This window comes from Scaptodrosophila lebanonensis, unplaced genomic scaffold (assembly GCF_003285725.1).
Source record: "Scaptodrosophila lebanonensis strain 11010-0011.00,11010-0021.00 unplaced genomic scaffold, SlebRS2 tig00001412-arrow-pilon, whole genome shotgun sequence".
NCBI classification, from domain to species: Eukaryota; Metazoa; Arthropoda; class Insecta; order Diptera; family Drosophilidae; genus Scaptodrosophila; species Scaptodrosophila lebanonensis.
In genome coordinates, this window is record NW_022060739.1 from 2,237,242 (window position 1) to 2,256,420 (window position 19,179).

At 41.4% G+C, this 19,179-nt stretch overlaps 9 protein-coding genes across 14 annotated transcripts; 4 read left to right on the top strand and 5 right to left on the bottom strand.

The window, feature by feature from the left end:
• Positions 1-240: 240 nt before the first annotated feature.
• LOC115631023 (splicing factor 3B subunit 2) lies at positions 241-2,990 on the bottom strand. The gene is made up of 5 exons (XM_030527638.1): positions 2,859-2,990; positions 2,141-2,802; positions 1,109-2,078; positions 806-1,050; positions 241-730 (listed from the first exon to the last, which is right to left on the bottom strand). The coding sequence occupies exons 1-5, from the start codon at positions 2,880-2,882 to the stop codon at positions 364-366; spliced, it is 2,268 nt and encodes a 755-aa protein (XP_030383498.1). The 5' UTR covers positions 2,883-2,990; the 3' UTR covers positions 241-363.
• Positions 2,906-4,425, top strand: LOC115631024 (histidine protein methyltransferase 1 homolog). Of its 2 annotated transcripts, none has more exons than XM_030527639.1 (5): positions 2,906-2,967; positions 3,149-3,269; positions 3,334-3,700; positions 3,757-3,926; positions 3,996-4,425. In XM_030527639.1, the coding sequence occupies exons 2-5, from the start codon at positions 3,267-3,269 to the stop codon at positions 4,401-4,403; spliced, it is 948 nt and encodes a 315-aa protein (XP_030383499.1). In that variant the 5' UTR covers positions 2,906-2,967; positions 3,149-3,266; the 3' UTR covers positions 4,404-4,425. The 2 variants fall into 2 exon arrangements, with proteins under 2 accessions (XP_030383499.1, XP_030383501.1); XM_030527641.1 differs by lacking the exon at positions 2,906-2,967 and adding an exon at positions 3,045-3,086 and having other exon boundaries at positions 3,149-3,237; positions 3,308-3,700.
• A 76-nt stretch (positions 4,426-4,501) lies between these two features.
• LOC115631026 (palmitoyltransferase ZDHHC23) lies at positions 4,502-6,278 on the top strand. Of its 3 annotated transcripts, none has more exons than XM_030527643.1 (4): positions 4,502-4,542; positions 4,617-4,881; positions 4,941-5,858; positions 5,937-6,278. In XM_030527643.1, exons 2-4 carry the CDS (start codon positions 4,721-4,723, stop codon positions 6,112-6,114), a joined length of 1,257 nt encoding a protein of 418 aa, XP_030383503.1. In that variant the 5' UTR covers positions 4,502-4,542; positions 4,617-4,720; the 3' UTR covers positions 6,115-6,278. The 3 variants fall into 3 exon arrangements, with proteins under 3 accessions (XP_030383503.1, XP_030383505.1, XP_030383504.1); XM_030527645.1 differs by having other exon boundaries at positions 4,516-4,542; positions 4,740-4,881; XM_030527644.1 differs by lacking the exon at positions 4,502-4,542 and having other exon boundaries at positions 4,732-4,870.
• Positions 6,279-7,370: 1,092 nt separating this feature from the next.
• On the bottom strand, positions 7,371-10,908 carry LOC115631025 (calponin homology domain-containing protein DDB_G0272472). The gene is made up of 5 exons (XM_030527642.1): positions 10,633-10,908; positions 9,216-10,576; positions 8,762-9,152; positions 7,720-8,243; positions 7,371-7,655 (listed from the first exon to the last, which is right to left on the bottom strand). The coding sequence occupies exons 1-5, from the start codon at positions 10,858-10,860 to the stop codon at positions 7,505-7,507; spliced, it is 2,655 nt and encodes an 884-aa protein (XP_030383502.1). The 5' UTR covers positions 10,861-10,908; the 3' UTR covers positions 7,371-7,504.
• Positions 10,909-11,522: 614 nt separating this feature from the next.
• On the bottom strand, positions 11,523-13,221 carry LOC115631221 (serine--tRNA ligase, cytoplasmic). The gene has a single exon (XM_030527927.1). The coding sequence runs from the start codon at positions 13,159-13,161 to the stop codon at positions 11,662-11,664; it is 1,500 nt and encodes a 499-aa protein (XP_030383787.1). The 5' UTR covers positions 13,162-13,221; the 3' UTR covers positions 11,523-11,661.
• A 231-nt stretch (positions 13,222-13,452) lies between these two features.
• LOC115631457 lies at positions 13,453-14,793 on the top strand. Its single transcript, XM_030528205.1, has one exon. It carries the CDS (start codon positions 13,461-13,463, stop codon positions 14,583-14,585), a length of 1,125 nt encoding a protein of 374 aa, XP_030384065.1. The 5' UTR covers positions 13,453-13,460; the 3' UTR covers positions 14,586-14,793.
• On the bottom strand, positions 14,598-15,711 carry LOC115631458 (protein cornichon homolog 4). The gene is made up of 4 exons (XM_030528206.1): positions 15,512-15,711; positions 15,305-15,435; positions 14,912-15,234; positions 14,598-14,847 (listed from the first exon to the last, which is right to left on the bottom strand). The coding sequence occupies exons 2-4, from the start codon at positions 15,380-15,382 to the stop codon at positions 14,775-14,777; spliced, it is 474 nt and encodes a 157-aa protein (XP_030384066.1). The 5' UTR covers positions 15,383-15,435; positions 15,512-15,711; the 3' UTR covers positions 14,598-14,774.
• A 285-nt stretch (positions 15,712-15,996) lies between these two features.
• On the top strand, positions 15,997-17,052 carry LOC115631858 (zinc finger matrin-type protein 5). 2 transcript variants are annotated; one of them, XM_030528704.1, is made up of 3 exons: positions 15,997-16,198; positions 16,266-16,400; positions 16,824-17,052. In XM_030528704.1, the coding sequence occupies exons 1-3, from the start codon at positions 16,069-16,071 to the stop codon at positions 16,961-16,963; spliced, it is 405 nt and encodes a 134-aa protein (XP_030384564.1). In that variant the 5' UTR covers positions 15,997-16,068; the 3' UTR covers positions 16,964-17,052. The 2 variants fall into 2 exon arrangements, with proteins under 2 accessions (XP_030384564.1, XP_030384565.1); XM_030528705.1 differs by having other exon boundaries at positions 16,266-16,314; positions 16,824-16,948.
• Positions 17,053-17,105: 53 nt separating this feature from the next.
• Positions 17,106-19,121, bottom strand: LOC115631630. Of its 2 annotated transcripts, XM_030528438.1 has the most exons (5): positions 18,726-19,121; positions 18,403-18,665; positions 18,132-18,334; positions 17,420-18,066; positions 17,106-17,354 (listed from the first exon to the last, which is right to left on the bottom strand). In XM_030528438.1, exons 1-5 carry the CDS (start codon positions 19,027-19,029, stop codon positions 17,191-17,193), a joined length of 1,581 nt encoding a protein of 526 aa, XP_030384298.1. In that variant the 5' UTR covers positions 19,030-19,121; the 3' UTR covers positions 17,106-17,190. The 2 variants fall into 2 exon arrangements, with proteins under 2 accessions (XP_030384298.1, XP_030384297.1); XM_030528437.1 differs by having other exon boundaries at positions 18,403-19,121.
• Positions 19,122-19,179: the final 58 nt, after the last annotated feature.

Here is a 19,179-nt window from a genome sequence, read left to right on the forward strand (position 1 = left end):
TACTTATACATCTTAATAAATCTATCTCTAATTCCATCAAGCATAAAGTGAACAATTTTGCTCCTCTTCTTAATCTTAATATCCTGTACTAAATATGGGTACAATGCGAAAGGGTAGAATTCTCAGTACTTCCCTTACAGATTTCTTTAATTATCCCTATTGCTAGACCAAGAACATCTCATACCATGTTGTGTATTAAGTGGGAATATTTAACTGGATTTCGCATTAAAACAACTACAATTCTTTATATGTTGTTTTTAATAAAATTTGAATTAAGACTTTTTCCTTTATACTAAATCCTCTATTGAATGCCAAAGACGGAAACGCATAGGGAAAGTTGCCGTACCTGCCCTTCAGGCAGCACTAGAATTTGAACTCTTTGTATTTCTTTGTGGTCTTGGCTGGATCTGTTTGCTGTCGCTTGCGTTTCGATTTTTGGCGCGCCACATGTTCAGCCAACATATCTGATAGATCCTCTTTCTGCAAATGGTTTTGTTGCTCACGCATTTGTTGTTCGTAACGTTGGGCCATAGCATCATTATCCATGTCCAATTCGCTCGGATCTAAGGCTAACTCCACAATGCCCTCACGATCTGTGGTGGAGCGCGTGGGTGGCTGTTTATTGGCCCCGCCTCCGATGTCATACACATGTGTGGAGGCCATCATTGAAGCTCCTATACGGTCTGTGCGCTTCTCGGGCAATACTTGGTAGAGCACAGGAGTTTCATTGCTTAGAAAATACGAAGGGAGAACAATTTGAACGATTAATTATGAACGGCGTTTCCTTTTTCTACTGATCACTTACTCTTCCATTTCGGCCTCGATTTTCTTCTTGCGCAACTCAATATTCTCGGGCGTTTCCATACCGGCTGGTACGCTTGTTAAGCCTGAAGGTGTAACTAGACCCTCGACCGGCGTTACCAATCCAGTTTCATCCTGCTGATTGCCTAAATCTTCTCCATCATCTTCCTCCTCCTCCGAAGATTCCTCAGACTCGGATTCCAGCTCACCCCATTGATTGCGTTCAATGTCGTTCTCATCAATGGCGTTCTGTATGAATATTTATTAAAAGATCTTAAATCTTAGCACATTTTCATCATATACTTACGTCCAAGTCCAGTATACTCGTGCCGAATACATCGCCGTATAAGGGTTTGCCATTCTCATCCACCGGCGGTTTGCCCCAACCGCCGGCGTGATAACCGAAGGATGTTCCCTCTGGAATTGGTGCATTCAAGCCCGGAATTTTAAGATTCGGATAAGATGGCGGCGGTCCATAACGCTGCTGTGCAATAAGCCATGGCGGCGGTATTTTATGAGAATTGGGACCCACAGGCATACCCAAAGCAATGCGCAACTCTTCGGACAAATCTCCTGGTTTTTTCTCCTTTAGACGCGTTTCGAATTCCTTGCCTTCATAGTAGAGATCGCCATGAATGGTCATGCGAGGTTTGGTCTGCCACTTAAAGAATGCATCATGGAGTTTCTGATAATCAATGTCGATTTTTCCCATCTTAGGACGCACACGTTCTCGCATTTTCGCCTTGAGCGTTTTGGCATCATCGCGCTCCTGCAACGACTCGCGCATTTCCATGATGCCAGTTTTCTTGATAAAGGCGGGAAGATCGAAGGGCGGCTTCTCTATGCCCCGTTTGCCTTGCAGATACTTGCGTTTGAAGCACCAATGACGTGGTACTTGCACTGTATTGCGATAAGCTTTCAGTTGCACCAACAATTTGGGATCTCGTGCAGTAACATCGTGCATTTCGACAACATCAGGCCGTGAGACCAGCTGCTTCAGTTCTGCAACACTGAGACGCGTTAGCTTCTTAAGTTTGCGTTTGGACAGTTTCTCTTTGTCCTCTTTATGTTCCTCGTCATCTTCATTATCGTCATCATCATCGTCGTTCATTTTGTCTATCATCTTCTTGTCCTTGGCGGCTGTTTCAGCATCTAGTGCTGCTTTATCTTTTTCCACAGGCTTCGGTTTATTCTCCAGCTTGAAAATCTCGAACACACGATAAAATTGTCGGTACATAGGTGCCAAATCGGCAATGGTTATTTTTTCGGGCACATATCTGCATGGTGGTCAACATGTTTAATAAATAATTAACACTTTAAGGCTATCAGTTGCACTTACTCAATGGTAACATCGTCCTCCTTATTGTCTGATTGCTTGGTCTTGTCCTCACGTTCTTTTTTCTTTCTGCCACGTTTATCTTTGTGTTTGTCCTTCTTTTCTTTTGCAACTGGCTGTTCAGCGTCATCACCATCTGCTGCATTTTTGACCTCAGCTTCGTTTTCTGGTTGCTCCGTCGCTTCCTGCTCGGCACTTGCTCCATTTTCCAACGCACGTGCTTGTTGCCGTTCGTTCTCAAGTTGATGCCGCAATTTTTTATTTAGCTTCTTTCGACGTTTCTTCTTTTTGTTTTTCTCTGCCTTGCTTTGTTTGCCTGATTTCTCTGCCCCTCCACCGTTCAAAGTATGTTCTCCATCGTCTTCACTGTCCTCCCCTACGTCAGCAAAGTCACCATCGTGCAGCGCACCAGTACCTGCTTGCAAATCTCCTATGCTGCCAACATCATCAAGTTCGGCAACGCGTTGATCCTTGAGTGCCAGCACATCTTCTAAAGCTTTTGGCAGCACAAGCTCAGTGGTGTTTTTCTCATCACCAGTCCCACCACTTTCCACCCCGCCAGTTCCATTAGGTCCACCATTCGCAGCAAATTCACCAGAGGCGGCAACACCGTCTACAGGCTGATCAAAGCGTATGGACATCAGTGGTGGAGGTTGTCCTTGACCCTATTGCAAATATTTATGTTTCTCACTCTATTTGAAACTTTTAAAAACGCACTTACATCTGAGATAAATTGATCGGCCATAAATTAACAAATTTCTTTCCAAAACAGCACAGAAAACAGACTCGGCGAAAAACAATTAGGGTGGCCATGCGATATTGCGGTCCAGGTATGCATAGTTAAAGCAAATTATCGATAATTTATTGTCGTCTCCATAAATAACAACAAAGTGGAGTAGCGTGGAATGGTAAACAATAAATAAAATTATTTTTATCAATGTAAAAAGTGGTAAATACAACATAAATGCTTTTAGCAATTGCCTAAACTATGAATAATTAAATCGTTTTCAGGTTCTTCGATGATAGATTAACTTCTGCTTTCGTAACACGTGGTTTAGTGAGCGGTACCGGTACCTAACAAAATACCTTGCAGGAACAACGTAAAATATTACTTTATTTGTAAATTCGAATGGTATGTAATAGCTTTTAAATAAAATATTTAATCAACAGGCACTACAACCATCGTTGGTCCACAGGGCGTCTCACATCGCTTCGAAATGTTTAAATTCAATTTCGAAGTAGCCGAATCGTCCGTTGAGGAGTTAGGTCCAAGTCCTTTGAAAAAGATAAAAAGTGATGATTCAGAAATAACAAATTCAGATAATGATGAAAATTGTATAAAGTGGTATCTAGCCGAGAAAGTAATTCCTACTGAAGCGTTATTTAATAACTTGGACCTGTTCGAACTTAATTTAAAAGAACGGAAAGTGGGAACTCTAGAATTGCGACATTTAATAGCCGGCTTTTTGCTTGAGGATATTAAGACTCATAGCGATGTGGATAGTCGCGATATAAAGAAGTCTGAGGAAAGCCACTCTGATCTAATAACAGGAGTTTATGAAGGTCAGTATGCGACAAAGTATCCTTCCTTCCAAACATAAAATACTAAATTATTAAAGGAGGTGCAAAAATTTGGGAGTGCACTGATGACTTGCTGCTCTACCTGTCAGAAAACATTGACAGCAATTACTGGGCAGATAAACGTGTTCTAGATTTGGGATGTGGTGCTGGCTTATTGGGAATATATGCGCTGAAAAGTGGTGCCAAAATAGTTGACTTTCAGGATTATGTGAGTAATTTATTAATGACATTTTAACCTACATAACAAAATTGAAAATATAACGACATTGAATTACAGAATAAGGATGTTTTAGAACAAATCACTTTACCAAATGTTCTTTTGAATTTGGAACAGACTACAAACGCAGAGAAATTGAAGCAGTTAAAGACTCAAACCAATTTCTATGCTGGCGATTGGGCACATTTCGCAGAGCTCACGGACAAGATGGAAAAATACAACATCATACTGACCTCGGAAACAATTTATAATATAGAAAATCAACAAAAGCTATTAGACACCCTGAAAAAACGTCTAGCACTAGGGGGCGTTGTTTTAGTTGCAGCCAAATCACATTATTTTGGTGTGGGGGGCGGCCTAGAACAATTTATTGATGTGGTTAACAAAGATCAAGTGTTTAAAGCAAAAAACCTTTGGCAAGCTTCCGAAAATCTAAAGCGAGGCATTCTTGAATTGAAATGGCAATAAAGTAAAAAAATGTTTAAAAAAGGCCGGTCTTGTGCTTAAATTATTACTCGAGACACGCTGTTGTGCACAGGGCTGTTCATTTCAATAGGGAGATTTGTTATCGCGAGTCGGCGGCTCGTGGGGTTGGTTGTGCAAAGTTGTGAGTAATTTTCAGATAATTTTTTTTCAAATGTTTAATGACCGTTTAACGGGGATTTGTTATGTTGTGCATAGAGTGTCATAGCTAATCAAACAATTCTTGTGCATGCTGCGTGGATTTCTTTTGGGAAATATCCGCACAACAACAACGCCATTGAAATAACTTTACCTGCAAATCGATGCCCAATAATGTTGCAGCAACGGGAACGAAACGCAACAACGTTTCAAGAGCAACAACAACTGCACTTTGCTGCTGCGAATACATAGCGCATGATAACGAGCGATTTCACATTTTAGGATGCTGCTGTAATTGCGAAGATTTTGACTTGGTATGCACGCGGTATGCTGAGCCCAACTCACACAATCACATACCCACTAACTGCATCCTCTTCTCTTTAGGCTCATCACGTGTAGACGCATCGAACAGCGCAACATAGACGGCATGTTAATAGCTTTCCAGGATCGTTTACGTATACCATGGCATGGAGGTGCAAAACGGGTGTCCCCGGCCGCTTTGGCACCCGGGCTAATCGTACCATTAATGTTGGGACTGGCAGCGTTGAATGCCAATACGGCCATGGTACTGATGCTCACACTGGTGGGGTTTACTATCTGGGGACTGCGGCTGGCTGAACGCACAGCCACACGCACCACTTTCTTCCTTAGCTGGCTTATATTTTCTTTGCTCTATATGATCATAATTTTTGAGTTCGAAGTGCCATTATTGGAGCTATTGCCGGAAGAGAACTGCATCTTGGTGCTTATTTCGGCCGCGTCACTTTATTGTTTTTTTCGCACCAAGCAGCTGGCACCCCAGAATTTTGTAACCGCACAATATGGCACCACGCCTAGGGATGAGCTGCCCGGCATAGCCGAAGCATCTAGTGGCGAGGAGCAAGCAGAACAGCAGGAACATGAGGCAGCCACGGCACACATATCGCTGCAAATGGACAATGTGTTGAACATCGATGATGATGATCTTGGTGGGGCTGGTGGTTCGGAGGGCGCCAGTTTGATGCATTCACAGCCAAATATTTGCGAGATATGTCGAAAGTGCACTCCCACACGTAGTTCCCATTGTGCCGTCTGTGGAAGTTGCATCAAGAGGTACTCGCATCACAGTTTTTGGCTTAACTGTTGCATTGGCGAGCTCAATTATCGTTGGTACCTGCTTGGCCTAACCACTGCTGAGCTGGCGTTGCTGTTGGGCGCCAATCTCACACTGACCGCAGTGTGTCATCCGTTCCTGGTAGTGCGGTTTTTGGGTGTGCCCTTCTTGCTGCCTGACGACTGCAGCGAAGTGTTCGAGGACTTTGAGTAAGCAGCTTCCCATATCTTAATTCCAATTATATTCAATTACTAACTTCGTTTCCATATTTTTCGTATGGCTTCCAGATTGGGTATATCTTTTGCGGTTGCGGGCTATGCTTTGCTCATGGCGAGCTATATAGGCTTCGATTTAATGCGGCAGTTATATGCATGGCGGCGTGGCAACACCCTACATGAATTTAAGCGCACAACCTTGCCTAGTCGCAATCGCTTATGGAGTAATCGGCGCACTTTTTTCAAATGAACTGTTTACGCATCAAATTATTACAACGCAAATCCAAATAATTATAAGTGTGCGGGTACTTAATATTGTACGAAAGTATTATACCAACTGAATGACTAATCTAATTTAATTTGCTAAATCATTAAGCTTAAAGTTTTATGTGAATAAACGGTTCTTACTACGAATCGCTGTAGAATTTAATTGTAGCAACATTTTAGCTGACATTTAATGTTGGAAGATACTATGTTTGTGTTAATATGCTTATATGACTACCCTCACTTCCAATAAGTCACAATTGTAAGTAAAAATATCCCAAATATTAGCTGTTTATAATTTTATTGAGCGGATGTTGACAAGTAGTCTTAAATATTGGAGATTTTAGCAAAAACCTTACTTGTACTTGTACTTACTCATAAATGACATGTTCAAGTTTATCTTAATTTTCAAAAGTTGATAAATTATTTAAAATATTTAAGATTTAATCCAAAAATATGTTACTTGCATGAAGAGTTGTATTATTTAAATTCAATTACTATTAGCTTCAAGGAAGTGGCTTTTTCAAATTAAAAGGTAAAATTTTGGGGAAATATGTAAATTGATTTGATCGCTAATAGAATTGAACAAAAGGGGAACTCGTTTTGATTGGTTAGATTCATCAGATTGATATTATGTATGTGTAATGACGAAGTCAAATACGTAGAAATTTATTAATTAATCAATAAACTCCGCTGAAAGACTAAAACTGATACTCTTTTTTCGAAAGAATTTGTGAGTTCTTTTTGCAGAAATAATGTCCCCTATAAAATGAAACAGGTATGTTAGTTTTTAAATTTGTAATAAAAATATGAAAAGGACATTTCAATTGTTTTTTTAGTATTGTATTATGAGCAGATCTACATTGGACGCATTTTTTCGGGTGAAAAAATAACACATCGTTGCAAATGGAAAGAAATTAAACCGCATTAAAGGTTTCCATTGGACATCGATTAAGCTACATACATTTTACTCATGGACTATATTTAACGAAAATTTGTTTGAAAAGTCAACGTATTAAGGTAGGAATAATAGTTCCGAACAGAAAGTAGTAACTCGGAAAACAAATATATGCTACTTGCAAATCCTTAACTCCACAGAAATGTTATTATTGATTGCAGGATAACTATTAATATATTTACAATAATAAAATAAATTGATTTAGAGGAAGTAAAGTTTTATAAGTGAAAATCGACATAATAAGGTTAAAATACGATTATACAGAGGGCAGACTAAACCAGAAATTGGATCTTTAGATTTATGTTAAAATTATGTCTTCTAAGTTTCCATTAAAATAGATTGTTAACATGTTAATTTGAGAAAGATAAACTTTTTAACACAAACCGCTTAAAAATTAACAAAAATAACTAAATATAGGCTACCACAAACTATTCTCCCGTGGCTTGTAGTCCGGTAACAGTTCCCAGATCTTCATGCGCCAGCGCTGTCGTCGCTCCTCCGTTTCCCTCTCCAACTGCAATATCTGCGGAAGACGTTGCCAACAGTCCAGAACCTTCCATTTCAAGTGCCTGTATATTTGAAGCAATACCATTAACTTAGCCCCTATTATTCTAGACTTATTATTTTTCTCACCATTCATGATGCGATATAGCCTGCCGCATTTTGGTGTCCTCCGTCAGCTTACAGTGTGTAGTGTAGTTTAGCCATCGCATAAACCAATGCTCCGTAGCATGCAGGGCATGCCAATCAATGGCCACTAGCATCTTGCTGCGCTCCTCCTGAACATATCGACACCAGATGACAAAGGCACTCCTTTTCAGCGCCCGTTCATGGCATTGCTCTGCCTTAACCATTTTCTCCCGTTGCCGATATGCCGTATAATCGCGCCAAGCCACAAAATAGTTTCGCATATACAGCTGCCTACGAAACTCTAGACATTTGGCCAGATTGTCGCGCTTGCGCTGTAACAGGCGCTTAAAGCCCTCCATCCCTACACGGCGCAGCAGCAAGAGACGGCTAAATTCCAGCGCCTTTCGCTGATTCTCAATGAAGCGCTGACGTTCGCGTTCCTTCAGAATTTTAGCCATTTTCTCCTGACGTCGCTTCTCCTTTAGCACTTCAATACGCAATCGTTTAGCCTCCTCATCCTCCTGGCGCTGAAAATTATATTTAAATATTACCTTATTGGGATTTGCTATTGCTGTTTAAACTCCTGTTACACTATTATTTGAAATATGGTTTCGCTAAATATTCTAAAGAATCAAAGCTATAGAAACTCTAGATGTTGTTTGAAATCTTCAGAAATCGTTTGATAATTGTAAGTAGACTATAATTTACACCATTTATGCTGTGTTGGTATGCTCTCTACCTTTGTTGGGTTACTAAAAATAATATTCAGAGATAAAAATTCCAAAAAATTCAGAGAAATTCTAGTACTTCATTATTATACTTCCAATAAAGTGTCAGACTTTTAATTTGTAAGAAATGTGCAATATTTAAATGAATGAAAATAAGTTCTAGACTGATGGGATGCTCTCTACAATTATTGTAATTCTTTATGGTTATTACAATTGTGGTTTCTTTCGGGGCTGTTAAATTTCGAATTTGTGTCCCCTTCCAAATATTGGGGATTTCTTTTTACTTTAATGTATAATGTAGATACATATGTACATACCTTGGCATCTTCTAATGCCATTTTAGCCGCTTCACGTTCAGCGTCGGCCTGAGCTCGACGCTGACGGGCCTGTTCATGTTTAATGCTGCGTTCTAGGGCGCGTTCCTGCATGTGTTGCAGAAATCGAGGCTGTAGCAGGGCCTTGCCTTGTAGGCGCGCCATTTCCTCATCCTCGGCATCGCGCAGACTGCCTATTAACTGCAGGCACTTGGCCTTGGCCTTTGCCTTGGGATCGCCACAACGTATGACAGTCTTTAGCTCCTGCTTGAGATCTTCGCGTGCTTCCTTGGCCTCTTCGCTCAGCTTGTTCAGCTTCAGTTGTAGGATCATGCGTTCTTGGCGTTCCAGCTTGATTCGCTGCAAGTCAATAATGTCCTGCTGCACTTTAATCCTGTAAAAGTTGTATGAGATGTAGACTTTCCTTTTTGCGAACGTATTCTGCTTGCTATCTTACTTATTTTTAAACTGTTTTGCCATTTTAATAGCCTCCTGTCGCTCTTCCACACTTTTCTGTGCCAGCTGTTCCTTTTCTGCGGAGCTTGGAACACTTTTGGCCGTCTTCAGACGCTTCTTCTCTAGCCGCACTTTGTCGAGAAACGCGTTGATTTTTTGTACGCGGTCCCCACGCGTTTTCCCATTTTCTCGCTCAATTCTCTCAATGGTTGTGTAATGTATCCATTTGAGGAAATACTTGCGCATTGTGACCAGCTGGGAGTTGGCACGCGCCTGGAAGAGCTGACCAATAATACGCTTCTTCTCATGCACATTCATTTCGCCTTCATCATCCAGGTCGTCAGCGTCACTGGTCGTTGTACTCCCCGTATTCTCCGGCTCAGGCTCTTTGGGCTTAACGACCACCCTGGGCTCCATGCGCGTTATAAGCAGCGGTTCCAGTTCCTCAATGGGTGTGGGAGCTTTCTTAAGTTGCTTCGCTTCGGCCTCATCAATTTGAAACTGCACATGCTTGGCAGCAGGTGCAGGTGTAGCCACGGGTTCCAACACTGTTAAAGCCGTTTCCACCTGCTCCTTTTGCTCCTCGGCCGCTTCCATTTGCAGCTCGTACAAGGCCTCTTCAGCCAGATCCGATATGACCGAGTCGATGCCATCGCTTGTATTGGAACAGGTAGAGGGCTCGCGTTCTAGCTTGTGCTGTGCCTTTTCCGCCTGCTCCGCCAGATCCTCCTCACGTCGAACCGTGCGGATGTGCAGCATTTGACGTTCGGCAGCAGCACGCATGGGTTTGAAGAACTCATCGGTGGGTGTTAGTGGACTCGGCGTGCGACAGCGTTCTAAGAGGGCCTTACTCTCATCCACCTGCACTTGCTTGGCAAAGTTACGATACTCCAGGGTATCCAGGTCTATGGTAGTCTCCTCTTCGACAGCTAATTTTTTGTCAGTCAGAGTCACATTTTGCACCCAAGTCTCTTGTTGCATCATAAAGTTTTCCATATCGGCATCCTTCTCGGCCGTAAGTTCCTTTAGTAGAGAACTGGTGGCCGCCTGTTTGCGAGCTCCACACATTTCCATGGCCTGACTCAACGCCTGCACTGGAGTCGCATAGAAATCTTCTATGTGCTGAGCCGCTTGCGTCAGACTCTGCATCAATGGCCGATTGTTCAGCTTAAAGTCCGGCTTGGTGGGTCGTATACGAAAATCCTGAATGTTTCTGTGTTTTTTGGCCAAATGCTGACGGAATTGTTGCAACTGATTGTTTATGTAGCGCTGCTCCACCTCCAAGTTATGTGCCCTGGTCAAGTCTAGGTTTCTACGATTGGCCACTGTGGCTAGCGGCAGCTTACGGGGTATTTGCTGGAACTGGTAGAGGATCATTAGCGTTAGATCTTATAGATATATTACATTATTTGCATTACCATCTCATGGCGAATATCCATAATAACGCTGGGATTCAGTTTCTTGCTGGGTTCCGGCTCACCCTCGATTAATAGACGCTCATTGTGCTTACCAATGTAGTCCGTTTCAATCAAACGCCGCACGGCATCAGTTTTTAGCGCTAGGGTATTTGTGTTCTGATGACGTTTTCGTATGCGATCCCAGCGTGTGTCCTTGTAAGACTTTTCGCGACTTTTCCATAGGGACATTATATCGAATTTTTCACAGCAAATATTGCCAAGACTATGTTGATTCTATAAAACAAATCTGAATTATGAAAACCAACATACTTACATGTATGTATAAACAAGTTGCCAGCGTTGCCCAGCAACGGGTTTCCTTTTTCTCAAAAGCCGGCATGGTCTGAGTTGCTTTTCTTGTAAAGTTTTATTTCAAACTACAATCACATCAAATTATCATTTTCTTAATATCTTTAAATCATCTTACAATTTAAAAGTTCACCTTTAATTGAAATATTGATCATTTAAGTAAATTTTTAAAATATTACCAAACTTGTTTTAATAGAAAATTATTAGAAAATCGGGAGCTTAGCTAATGTGAAACTACTGGAAATAAACTACTCGAAAGCCTTTATCCATATTAGCGGAACATACCATTCTTCACAAGATAATACAAAAACGAGCTTCCGTTTTTTAAAAGTCCAAAAATTTAAGCTGCAGTTACCCATGTTGTAGGTATTTTAAAAACTTCGTAGATAAGATAATGAGATATATGTTTAAAAACAGATATTGATTTTAAATGGAATGTTGTTAGGCTATTTGCAATGAAGGAAAACACTTTTTCTATATACTATGTATGTATGTTTGGATTCGGTTGAAACTTGTGCTTGTATATGTACTAAAAAGCTGCATTTGAAGCGCATTTTGGATCGAATTTTATTATCATAAAAATTACATAAATGCCATAAATAGAAAATCTAACATAGACATAAACAAATTTAGAGTTGAAAGCGTAGTTGTTTGTGTTCTAATAATGAGTCGCTTATCAGCTTAGGCAGCTGCATCTTTCTTGTTCTTCTCCTTTTTGCCCTTGGCAGCGGCAGCAGCCTGTTCCAAATCAATGGGCGCCGGTTTAACAAAAGGAATCTCATCTTGGAACTTGGCCGGCATATATTTTTTCAGAGGCTCTGGAACCCTAACACCTGTCTCCGTCTGATGTGTTTCCAGAATGGCGCAAATGACACGCGTTGTGGCGCACATAGTAGCATTTAACATGTGCACATAATCCACTGCAGCATTCATCTTTTTCGTCTGGCCATAGCGAACAAGTAGACGACGTGCCTGATAGTCTAGGCAATTGGAGCAGGAGACCAGCTCTCTGTAGGCGCCGCTGCCACCGAACCAGGCTTCCAGATCAAGTTTCTTGGAGGCAGCATGATTGAGGGCGCCAGAGACGATGTTGACCACACGATATGGAATGCCCAACGATTGACAGAAGTTCTCTGCATTGCCAATCATTTCGTCCATCATTTCCCAAGATTTATTATCATGTGGCGAGGTAAGCACGAATTGTTCGATCTTCTCAAATTGATGCACGCGGAATATGCCACGGGTATCGCGTCCATGTGAGCCGACCTCCTGGCGGAAGCATGTAGACAAACCGGCATATTTAATAGGCAGTGAAGTCTCTGGCAGCCACTCGTCACGATGATATGCCGCAATGGGCTGTTCCGAAGTAGCTATCAAATACTTTTCATCAGTGCCACCCTCCTCAGCCCGCTCGCTACCCTTGCCGACAACTTTATACAGCTCCTCGTCGAATTGCGAGAGCTGCGCCACCTCCTGCATGACTTCCTTGCGCATGAAGAATGGTGTATAAAGCGGCGTATATTCGCGGGCATACAACAAGTGTAGGGCATGCTGAATGAGCGCTTGTTCGAGGAATACAGCGGCGCCAGTGAGAAAATAGCCACGCCCACCAGATACTACAGCACCCTTTTCGGCGTTCATGCCATCGATCATAACAATCAGATCAACATGAGAATATTTTCCGCGCTTCTCGCAATCCCCAAAGGTGCGCTCCACTCGATTCTCATCCTCGTCATTGGAGACGGGCACAGACTCATGCAGGTGATTGCCCACCTCACGCAGTGCCGTGTTTCGGGTTTGTTCAGCAGCCTCCAGCAACTTTTGGTTTTCAGTCATGGCATCGTCGATGAGTAAGCGCAGCTGTTTAATTTGATTCACAGTCAATGACTGCAGCGTCTCGGCCGTAATTTGGGTCAGATCCGCGCGTATGGCGGCCGGCACTTCTTCGCCTTCAGCACCGACGGGCTCCTTTTTCTTCATCTTCTCGCCAATTACTTTGCTGCAGACATTTTTCACCTTGTTCAGGTTGTCGGCCCGATGACGTCGCTGACGCCATTCGGAGTCCTTCTCAATTACCGTCTCGACCAGTCCTACATCCTTGAAGCGCTTCTTTTGGTTCTCGCGCACAGCATCGGGATTACCGCCCTTATCGCTGCGAAACAAATCCAAATCGAGTACCATTATTAAATTTCAATTATGCACTGCGAATTTCGTCAACCGCCGTCTTCTTGTTCGATGTCTTCACAACGTGGCTGAATGCTATAAGACCGTATTGCGTATATTAAAAAATACCGAAGCCGCTTAGATTGCCTCCGCCAAACACTTCAAACTCACTTGTGTCACCCTGTGCTACAGACAGCTGTTGTTAATAACAATACCATACCCGTTTCTAATGTTTTTTAAATGTGGTTATTGTGGCGGTCCGTAAACGTCATCTGTCAGAAAAGTTAATATTTTTCCAAAAAACATAAACCTGCGTAATGGATATAGTCAATGCTGAAATTTCTGATATACGCGGCAATTGTGAACAGCAAATAGGAAATACAAAAATCATTATTTGTAGCGCCTCTCTTGTGCGCATCGACATATATCCTGATAAGCCGAACCGCCAGATGACAGTTTGCTTACGTTTTCCCGAAAACTATCCTGGATCCCCAATTCTAGTAGAACTTAAGAGCCGCATCTACTCGGACAAGCTGCTGTCGGAGCTGACACGCCTCATAGATGACTATGTACGCGATTATCTTGGTAAGCCGCAAGCGATGTTGGTACTTCGATTCGCCCAACAATATCTGCACGACAATCCGTTGTGTGTTTGCCTCGACGAGATAAAACAGCTGCGCCAGGATCTAAAGACCCGTGTCGCTTGTCTGGATTTGGCCGAGACAAACAAAAGCGATTCGGATAGTCAACTAAAACTGCGACAGCGGAACAGCAGCGTTGAATTGACGGCGCGTGGTGGTCGTTATGAGTACCGGGTTACTGCCACCGTGCCTGACACGTATCCGGTGCAGTGCGTGGAGCTCACCTCACCGGAATCAAATTTACCAGCTGTACTTGTTCGCTATCTGAATGGACAATCGCGAGAGATTGCGAGGCAGTGTGTTGAGCCACCGTTGCGGCTCAGCAAGGAGGAATTGGCTAATTTTCGACCAGTACGCAGTCTTTATCGCACACTTAAATTTTGCCTGGAGGCCACACGTGATTTTTACCGCGAATTGTGTCCCATTTGCGAGAACACAGTCTTGCCTGTCAATCCGGATGATGTGGTACTCAATGACAATAGTGATACGTATGTGGAGCGCGTCTACTGCGGTCATCTATTCCATCAGGGTTGTTTGAAGCGTTACATGGCCGAACCGCCATTTCCCAAAGGTGGTAAATTGTGTCCCGCCAAGCGTCGCCATCCGCGCTCCGATGCTCAGACCTATATGGGCAAATCCAGCAATGCAGCAAGCACCTCAAAGCAATTGGATAATGTGGTCTGTGGCATAAAGCTTGCACATGATCGTTGGGTAGTGAACGTCAGGACAGCTGAGGCACGTTGGGCTCAGAAACAGGCACGACAACGTGAGCTAGAGGAGGTTGTGGAATTTCTACAGTAAAATCCATCTTTGTACTTTACATATGAATGTGATTTTTAATTGATTCGAATACGCTTCTAATGCTAAGGGTGAAGTAAAGGGTTTAATAAATATATAAATGAGGGCACATACAGGTCTTGTGCGTTATGGTCCTGTGACTAGCTAGGATTTGTAGAAGGTAAAAACGTAAAAAAATTGCTTTGGAAGACCTCAGAAATCAGTCACTATTTCATCGTCCTCGTGCCGCTTTATGGGGTCGCCTTTGATCAGCGATGAGATTAGACTGAAGTAAAAGAAAATTAAACTTATAGCGAGTGTTGCTATACTAAAATTAACTTTAAACTCACCAGTACAAGCCCACAAAGAACATGACGAAATAGTACCCCAGATAGATCATGCAATTGCGCAAATGCACCTTAAGTAGACCCCGACTATGGATGTCGACGGGATCATACACACCCAGGCTGTCTCGTTGCTGTCGATTCAACTCATAGAAAAGCCACAATACCATGGGCAGATTGAGTAAAAACATTATCCAGTGGCCACCCAAAAGGAGAAGAAGGCAGAGTATTGCATGCGAACCAAACTTGGGAATAACCCAGAAATTCAGCCGACGACAGCATTCCTGTGCATTTAAATAGTCGCACTCCAAGTCGGCCAATGTTAGTACCTGTAAGCCAATATACACAATTATAGAATAACCGTTACAACAATAAATAATTAAACACAACCAACCGTACATAATAAATAAGGAGTAAAAGAATCGCGCCATAGACCAGCAGCGTTATGCAAAATGTTGCCGTCTCTGGCAGAAACATAATTGCACTGAAGATTCACAGTTTATGCTTACAAATAAATTGGCTTATTAGTTCTGAAAAGCATCAAGACGAAAGAGCAGCTGTTAATAAGTACTGACGAATTTCCGATGTTTTTGGCCCCACATTTACCTTAGCTAACGTGCTTTTAAGGCATCGGCTCCACGCATTTGGAATTTCGGGGCTAGCGTGTTTATCCAATTGTCTAAATAAATCATCTATCTCAAGAATACGAGCTTCTTTTCTCTCATGCTTAATAGCTTAAATTAAATAATTGCAACAACGACTACGAATTTGCACATTAACGCCGTCATGTTCAAGGCGGTGGTTGGCACAGGACTCCTCCACTGAATCTAAGAGTCCAGTTCAATTTGCTGAGTTCCTTCAGTTGCAATAATTTAACAATTTTATTTATTTATTTATTTATTTTTATTTTATTTATTTATTTTTTATTATTATATACCTAATGCCTATATTAAATTTATAAATTAATAAATATAAGCAGAATTAAATGAATAAATACAAGAGAATCCGTGTACAAGTTCAGTTGTTCCAATCAATGACTGGTTCAATTGAACTTATACAGTTCTAGAAAATCTTATTTATGTACATATGCGCTGGAGTTCTGGCTGGCATCAGCTGTTGATAAATAATTGGAAGCTACAAATTTATGTTTTATACACTTTTAAATGGGTGGCAAGAGCTATTACTGCGATTATTGTCGCTGTTTCATGAAAAACGACTTAAATGTTCGCAAACTACACAATTCGGGTCTATCGCATACTGTAGCTAAGGTTACCTTTATGAAGCAATTTGAAGGCAAGTAGAATTTCTATAGGCAATAAATACAAATTAAATAAATTTCACAATATGTTGTGCTTTTTAGATCCTCGCAAGCTACTGGAAGAGGAGCGCGCCAAAATTCCCTGCACACGGTATTTTAGCGGCTATTGCAAATTTCAGCTTTTCTGTCAATACCGGCATTTTAGTGACAAGCAATTGGCGAAACTAGAAGAAATTGGTGCGTAATACAGACATACATATGTATGTATGTATATTTGTTTGCACATGCATATGTATTAATATATAAACATACATATGTATGTATTTCAAATATTTATAATGTGCGATAAAACGGACGCACCCACCTTCTTATCTTCGCTTGGTAATAAAACGGCGTAACCAAAAAGTAAAAGTATTTTTAGAACGAAATTTTATGAAACAGGGGTTTTCCTGCTTTGCAAACAAGCAATGATATCATAATTTGTAAACAATTTTAATATTTGTATAACTGACCGGGCACACCTCGGTTCATGGGTATTTTATATAAAACCGGGAATTCCTGCTAATTGGTGCCTAATTGATCATGGGATAAGAATTTTCCATAGTCAGCCGAGTCCTGTATCTTTTGCTCTGAAGTCTGTAATTTCCTTTCTCTTTCCAGTTTCTCAGCTAAAAAAGTCGCACAAGAGACAGTTCAAAAAGCGTCAGGCAAAACGTTCGTATAAGAATCTGCCACCTTCCTTGCAGCATATAGACGTTAGCAAGCTCAAGCAAATACATTTTGAAACCAGTTGGGGCTAGACATATACAAACATATGTACATAAGTTAAAATGTATGTATGTTTTTTAATTACGCATAATAAAATGTTAATTAATGCTTAAACTTTAAATCCAGTTGTATCATTTAATAATTGTAATTAGACTTTAAATATATGTACATAAATTACAATTGTCATAAAAATTCAGTGTATATTTAAATTAATACAAAATCTATATAATAAATATGTATGTGTAAACATTTAAATATTTTAATTACTCAACAATTGCATCACTTTATTCATAATGCGGGCAACCTTTAGATTTAAACGTAAAATCCGCGCAAATTCATAATGGTATGACTTGGGCGAATGCCCGCTAAGATTTTCTTCATCGGGATCCGCAAAGTGTGCCAGCAGGAAATAGCAGAAATGCTCTGAAAATAATTGAATTTGATTGAATAAACGTTTGTATAGTTTTATAACAATAATTTAAGCATACGCATTTCCCCTTCAATGGCGTAAAAGAGTGGCACATTGCCACCCCTTGCCTCAGTCGTGTTTAGCAGTTCGCGCTTTAATCGCTGATCATGTTTCTTATTCTTCTCCAACTTTTCGCATTCCCGCTCATAAAATTTGGCAAATTTCTTCTCTTCAGAGAGCTCTGTATTTTTGCTATCGGCAGTTTTCGTAGCTGTGTCCGCCTCGTTGGTGGTGCGATTATAAATGGGTTTGCCTAGGACACGTTCATCAATGCCATCGCAAATAATCTCGGCCTGTTCGTACTGATTGCTACGAACCGCAATGTGCATTGCTGTATACCCATCATCATTCTTCTCAAGCAATAAATTCAAATCTATTCGACGCATCAATTCACGCAACGAGTCTAGTTGTATGTTATTAATGACGGCCAAATGAACGGCATTGTTCGAGTCCTCGTATATATGATTTGGCATGACACCAGCTCTTAACACAATTTGAATAATTTCTGGGGCACAATCACTCGTGATGGCCAATTGTAGACAATCCTCTCCATCTGCAGTGACCAAATCGTTGAAGTCGGTTGAGCATTGCCGTAGTTTGGACCAAACGTAAATCTGCCGCTTCAGACCGCAAATATCGTCCCGCAGAATCGCATCGTGGATGGGTCTAAAAACGAAATGTATAACTGTAAGAAAAACATAACTATGTATGTTCAATAAATGCATACTTACAGCAAACCTTCTACGCTTATATTGCCAGCCATCAAACATTCTTTAAGCATTATTTTACTAATTGCAACTCTATTGTCGTCATTAATATAATTTTCCACAAATTGGCACATATCGTGCACATTTTCGCTAGTTATGGAAAAGTTGGAATCTACCGAATCTTGGCGCTGTGACATCCTTTTCGTTTCTGTTTCAGGATTTCGCTTCTATTAAGAGAGTACAGCAAAAGTACTAATTAATATTATCAATTTCTAATAGCTACAAGAGTACGTACCGGTGATTCCACTTTCTTTTTTTTCACCACAGGTGTTAGCTGTTTTTCCTCACGCTCCTGTAGAGCCATTTGTGCTGCCGATCGTTTAACAACCTTGGGTACGCAGGTGTTACGCTTTCGACCACGTTTCCGTGCAATCACGGCTGGCGGGGCTTCGCTTTGTGGTTCATTTTCAGATTTTTCAGTTGGCTCCGTTTTGGTAGGCTTTTGATTAAAGGTCCTAAGATCTGGTGATGGCAGAGGTGCTTGGGTTGACTTTGTCCCTATTGCCGATAATGGAGCTGTTTGAGTGCCAACATCTACCTTTGATACACGTTGCTTACAGTTTTGGCAGATAACGTTCTTATCACTGCTATTATTCATTGCCTCGATCACACGTTGTTGGAGCGCCTTATCTGGGAGGCGCATAAGTAATTTGAAGATCTCCTGGTATGTGGATTTAAAGGATTGGCGCTGCATGTATGTATTTGTTATGACACTTGTGGTACGTGTCACTTCAATTGCAGATCTATCTATTGGCGTGGCTGCCGTCCCGATTAATTGTTGTTGCTGTTTTTGCTTTGCTGCTAAATCCACGGGAGCCACGCATATGTGCTGCGATTTAGTTAATAACACTTTCTTCATCATCGATGAATCTTTATAAACTGCTGCTACGAGTAGAAGATGTCAGATAGGACTATTTTGTGGGGTTTCCAGTTTATTATTTAGCTTTTCACAAAATTATTTAGGTTTTTCCCCACACGCGCTGCGCACACGACTGTGTTTATGTCATTGATT

Excerpts from the sequence above, each read along its gene's own strand:
- LOC115631858 (XM_030528704.1), top strand. The coding sequence starts at position 16,069 with ATGGGTGGCAAGAGCTATTACTGCGATTATTGTCGCTGTTTCATGAAA. Across the intron at positions 16,199-16,265 it reads CTTTATGAAGCAATTTGAAG|ATCCTCGCAAGCTACTGGAA; the intron begins GCAAGTAGAATT and ends TGTGCTTTTTAG. Across the intron at positions 16,401-16,823 it reads GGCGAAACTAGAAGAAATTG|TTTCTCAGCTAAAAAAGTCG; the intron begins GTGCGTAATACA and ends TTCTCTTTCCAG.
- LOC115631630 (XM_030528437.1), bottom strand. The coding sequence starts at position 19,029 with ATGATGAAGAAAGTGTTATTAACTAAATCGCAGCACATATGCGTGGCT. Across the intron at positions 18,067-18,131 it reads ATAAGCGTAGAAGGTTTGCT|ACCCATCCACGATGCGATTC; the intron begins GTAAGTATGCAT and ends TTTCGTTTTTAG. Across the intron at positions 17,355-17,419 it reads CGCCATTGAAGGGGAAATGC|AGCATTTCTGCTATTTCCTG; the intron begins GTATGCTTAAAT and ends AATTATTTTCAG.
- LOC115631024 (XM_030527639.1), top strand. Across the intron at positions 3,701-3,756 it reads AATAACAGGAGTTTATGAAG|GAGGTGCAAAAATTTGGGAG; the intron begins GTCAGTATGCGA and ends AAATTATTAAAG. Across the intron at positions 3,927-3,995 it reads TAGTTGACTTTCAGGATTAT|AATAAGGATGTTTTAGAACA; the intron begins GTGAGTAATTTA and ends ATTGAATTACAG.
- LOC115631457 (XM_030528205.1), top strand. The coding sequence starts at position 13,461 with ATGGATATAGTCAATGCTGAAATTTCTGATATACGCGGCAATTGTGAA.
- LOC115631025 (XM_030527642.1), bottom strand. The coding sequence starts at position 10,860 with ATGTCCCTATGGAAAAGTCGCGAAAAGTCTTACAAGGACACACGCTGG. Across the intron at positions 8,244-8,761 it reads TGGCATTAGAAGATGCCAAG|CGCCAGGAGGATGAGGAGGC; the intron begins GTATGTACATAT and ends TATAATTTTCAG. Across the intron at positions 7,656-7,719 it reads GCTATATCGCATCATGAATG|GCACTTGAAATGGAAGGTTC; the intron begins GTGAGAAAAATA and ends TCAAATATACAG.
- LOC115631026 (XM_030527643.1), top strand. The coding sequence starts at position 4,721 with ATGCCCAATAATGTTGCAGCAACGGGAACGAAACGCAACAACGTTTCA. Across the intron at positions 4,882-4,940 it reads TTTGACTTGGTATGCACGCG|GCTCATCACGTGTAGACGCA; the intron begins GTATGCTGAGCC and ends TCTTCTCTTTAG. Across the intron at positions 5,859-5,936 it reads GAAGTGTTCGAGGACTTTGA|ATTGGGTATATCTTTTGCGG; the intron begins GTAAGCAGCTTC and ends TATGGCTTCCAG.
- LOC115631458 (XM_030528206.1), bottom strand. The coding sequence starts at position 15,382 with ATGTTTCTGCCAGAGACGGCAACATTTTGCATAACGCTGCTGGTCTAT. Across the intron at positions 15,235-15,304 it reads TTTTACTCCTTATTTATTAT|GTACTAACATTGGCCGACTT; the intron begins GTACGGTTGGTT and ends ATTGGCTTACAG. Across the intron at positions 14,848-14,911 it reads TTCTTTGTGGGCTTGTACTG|TCTAATCTCATCGCTGATCA; the intron begins GTGAGTTTAAAG and ends CTTTTACTTCAG.
- LOC115631221 (XM_030527927.1), bottom strand. The coding sequence starts at position 13,161 with ATGGTACTCGATTTGGATTTGTTTCGCAGCGATAAGGGCGGTAATCCC.
- LOC115631023 (XM_030527638.1), bottom strand. The coding sequence starts at position 2,882 with ATGGCCGATCAATTTATCTCAGAT. Across the intron at positions 2,803-2,858 it reads CCGATCAATTTATCTCAGAT|GGTCAAGGACAACCTCCACC; the intron begins GTAAGTGCGTTT and ends TATTTGCAATAG. Across the intron at positions 731-805 it reads ATCGAGGCCGAAATGGAAGA|CAATGAAACTCCTGTGCTCT; the intron begins GTAAGTGATCAG and ends GTATTTTCTAAG.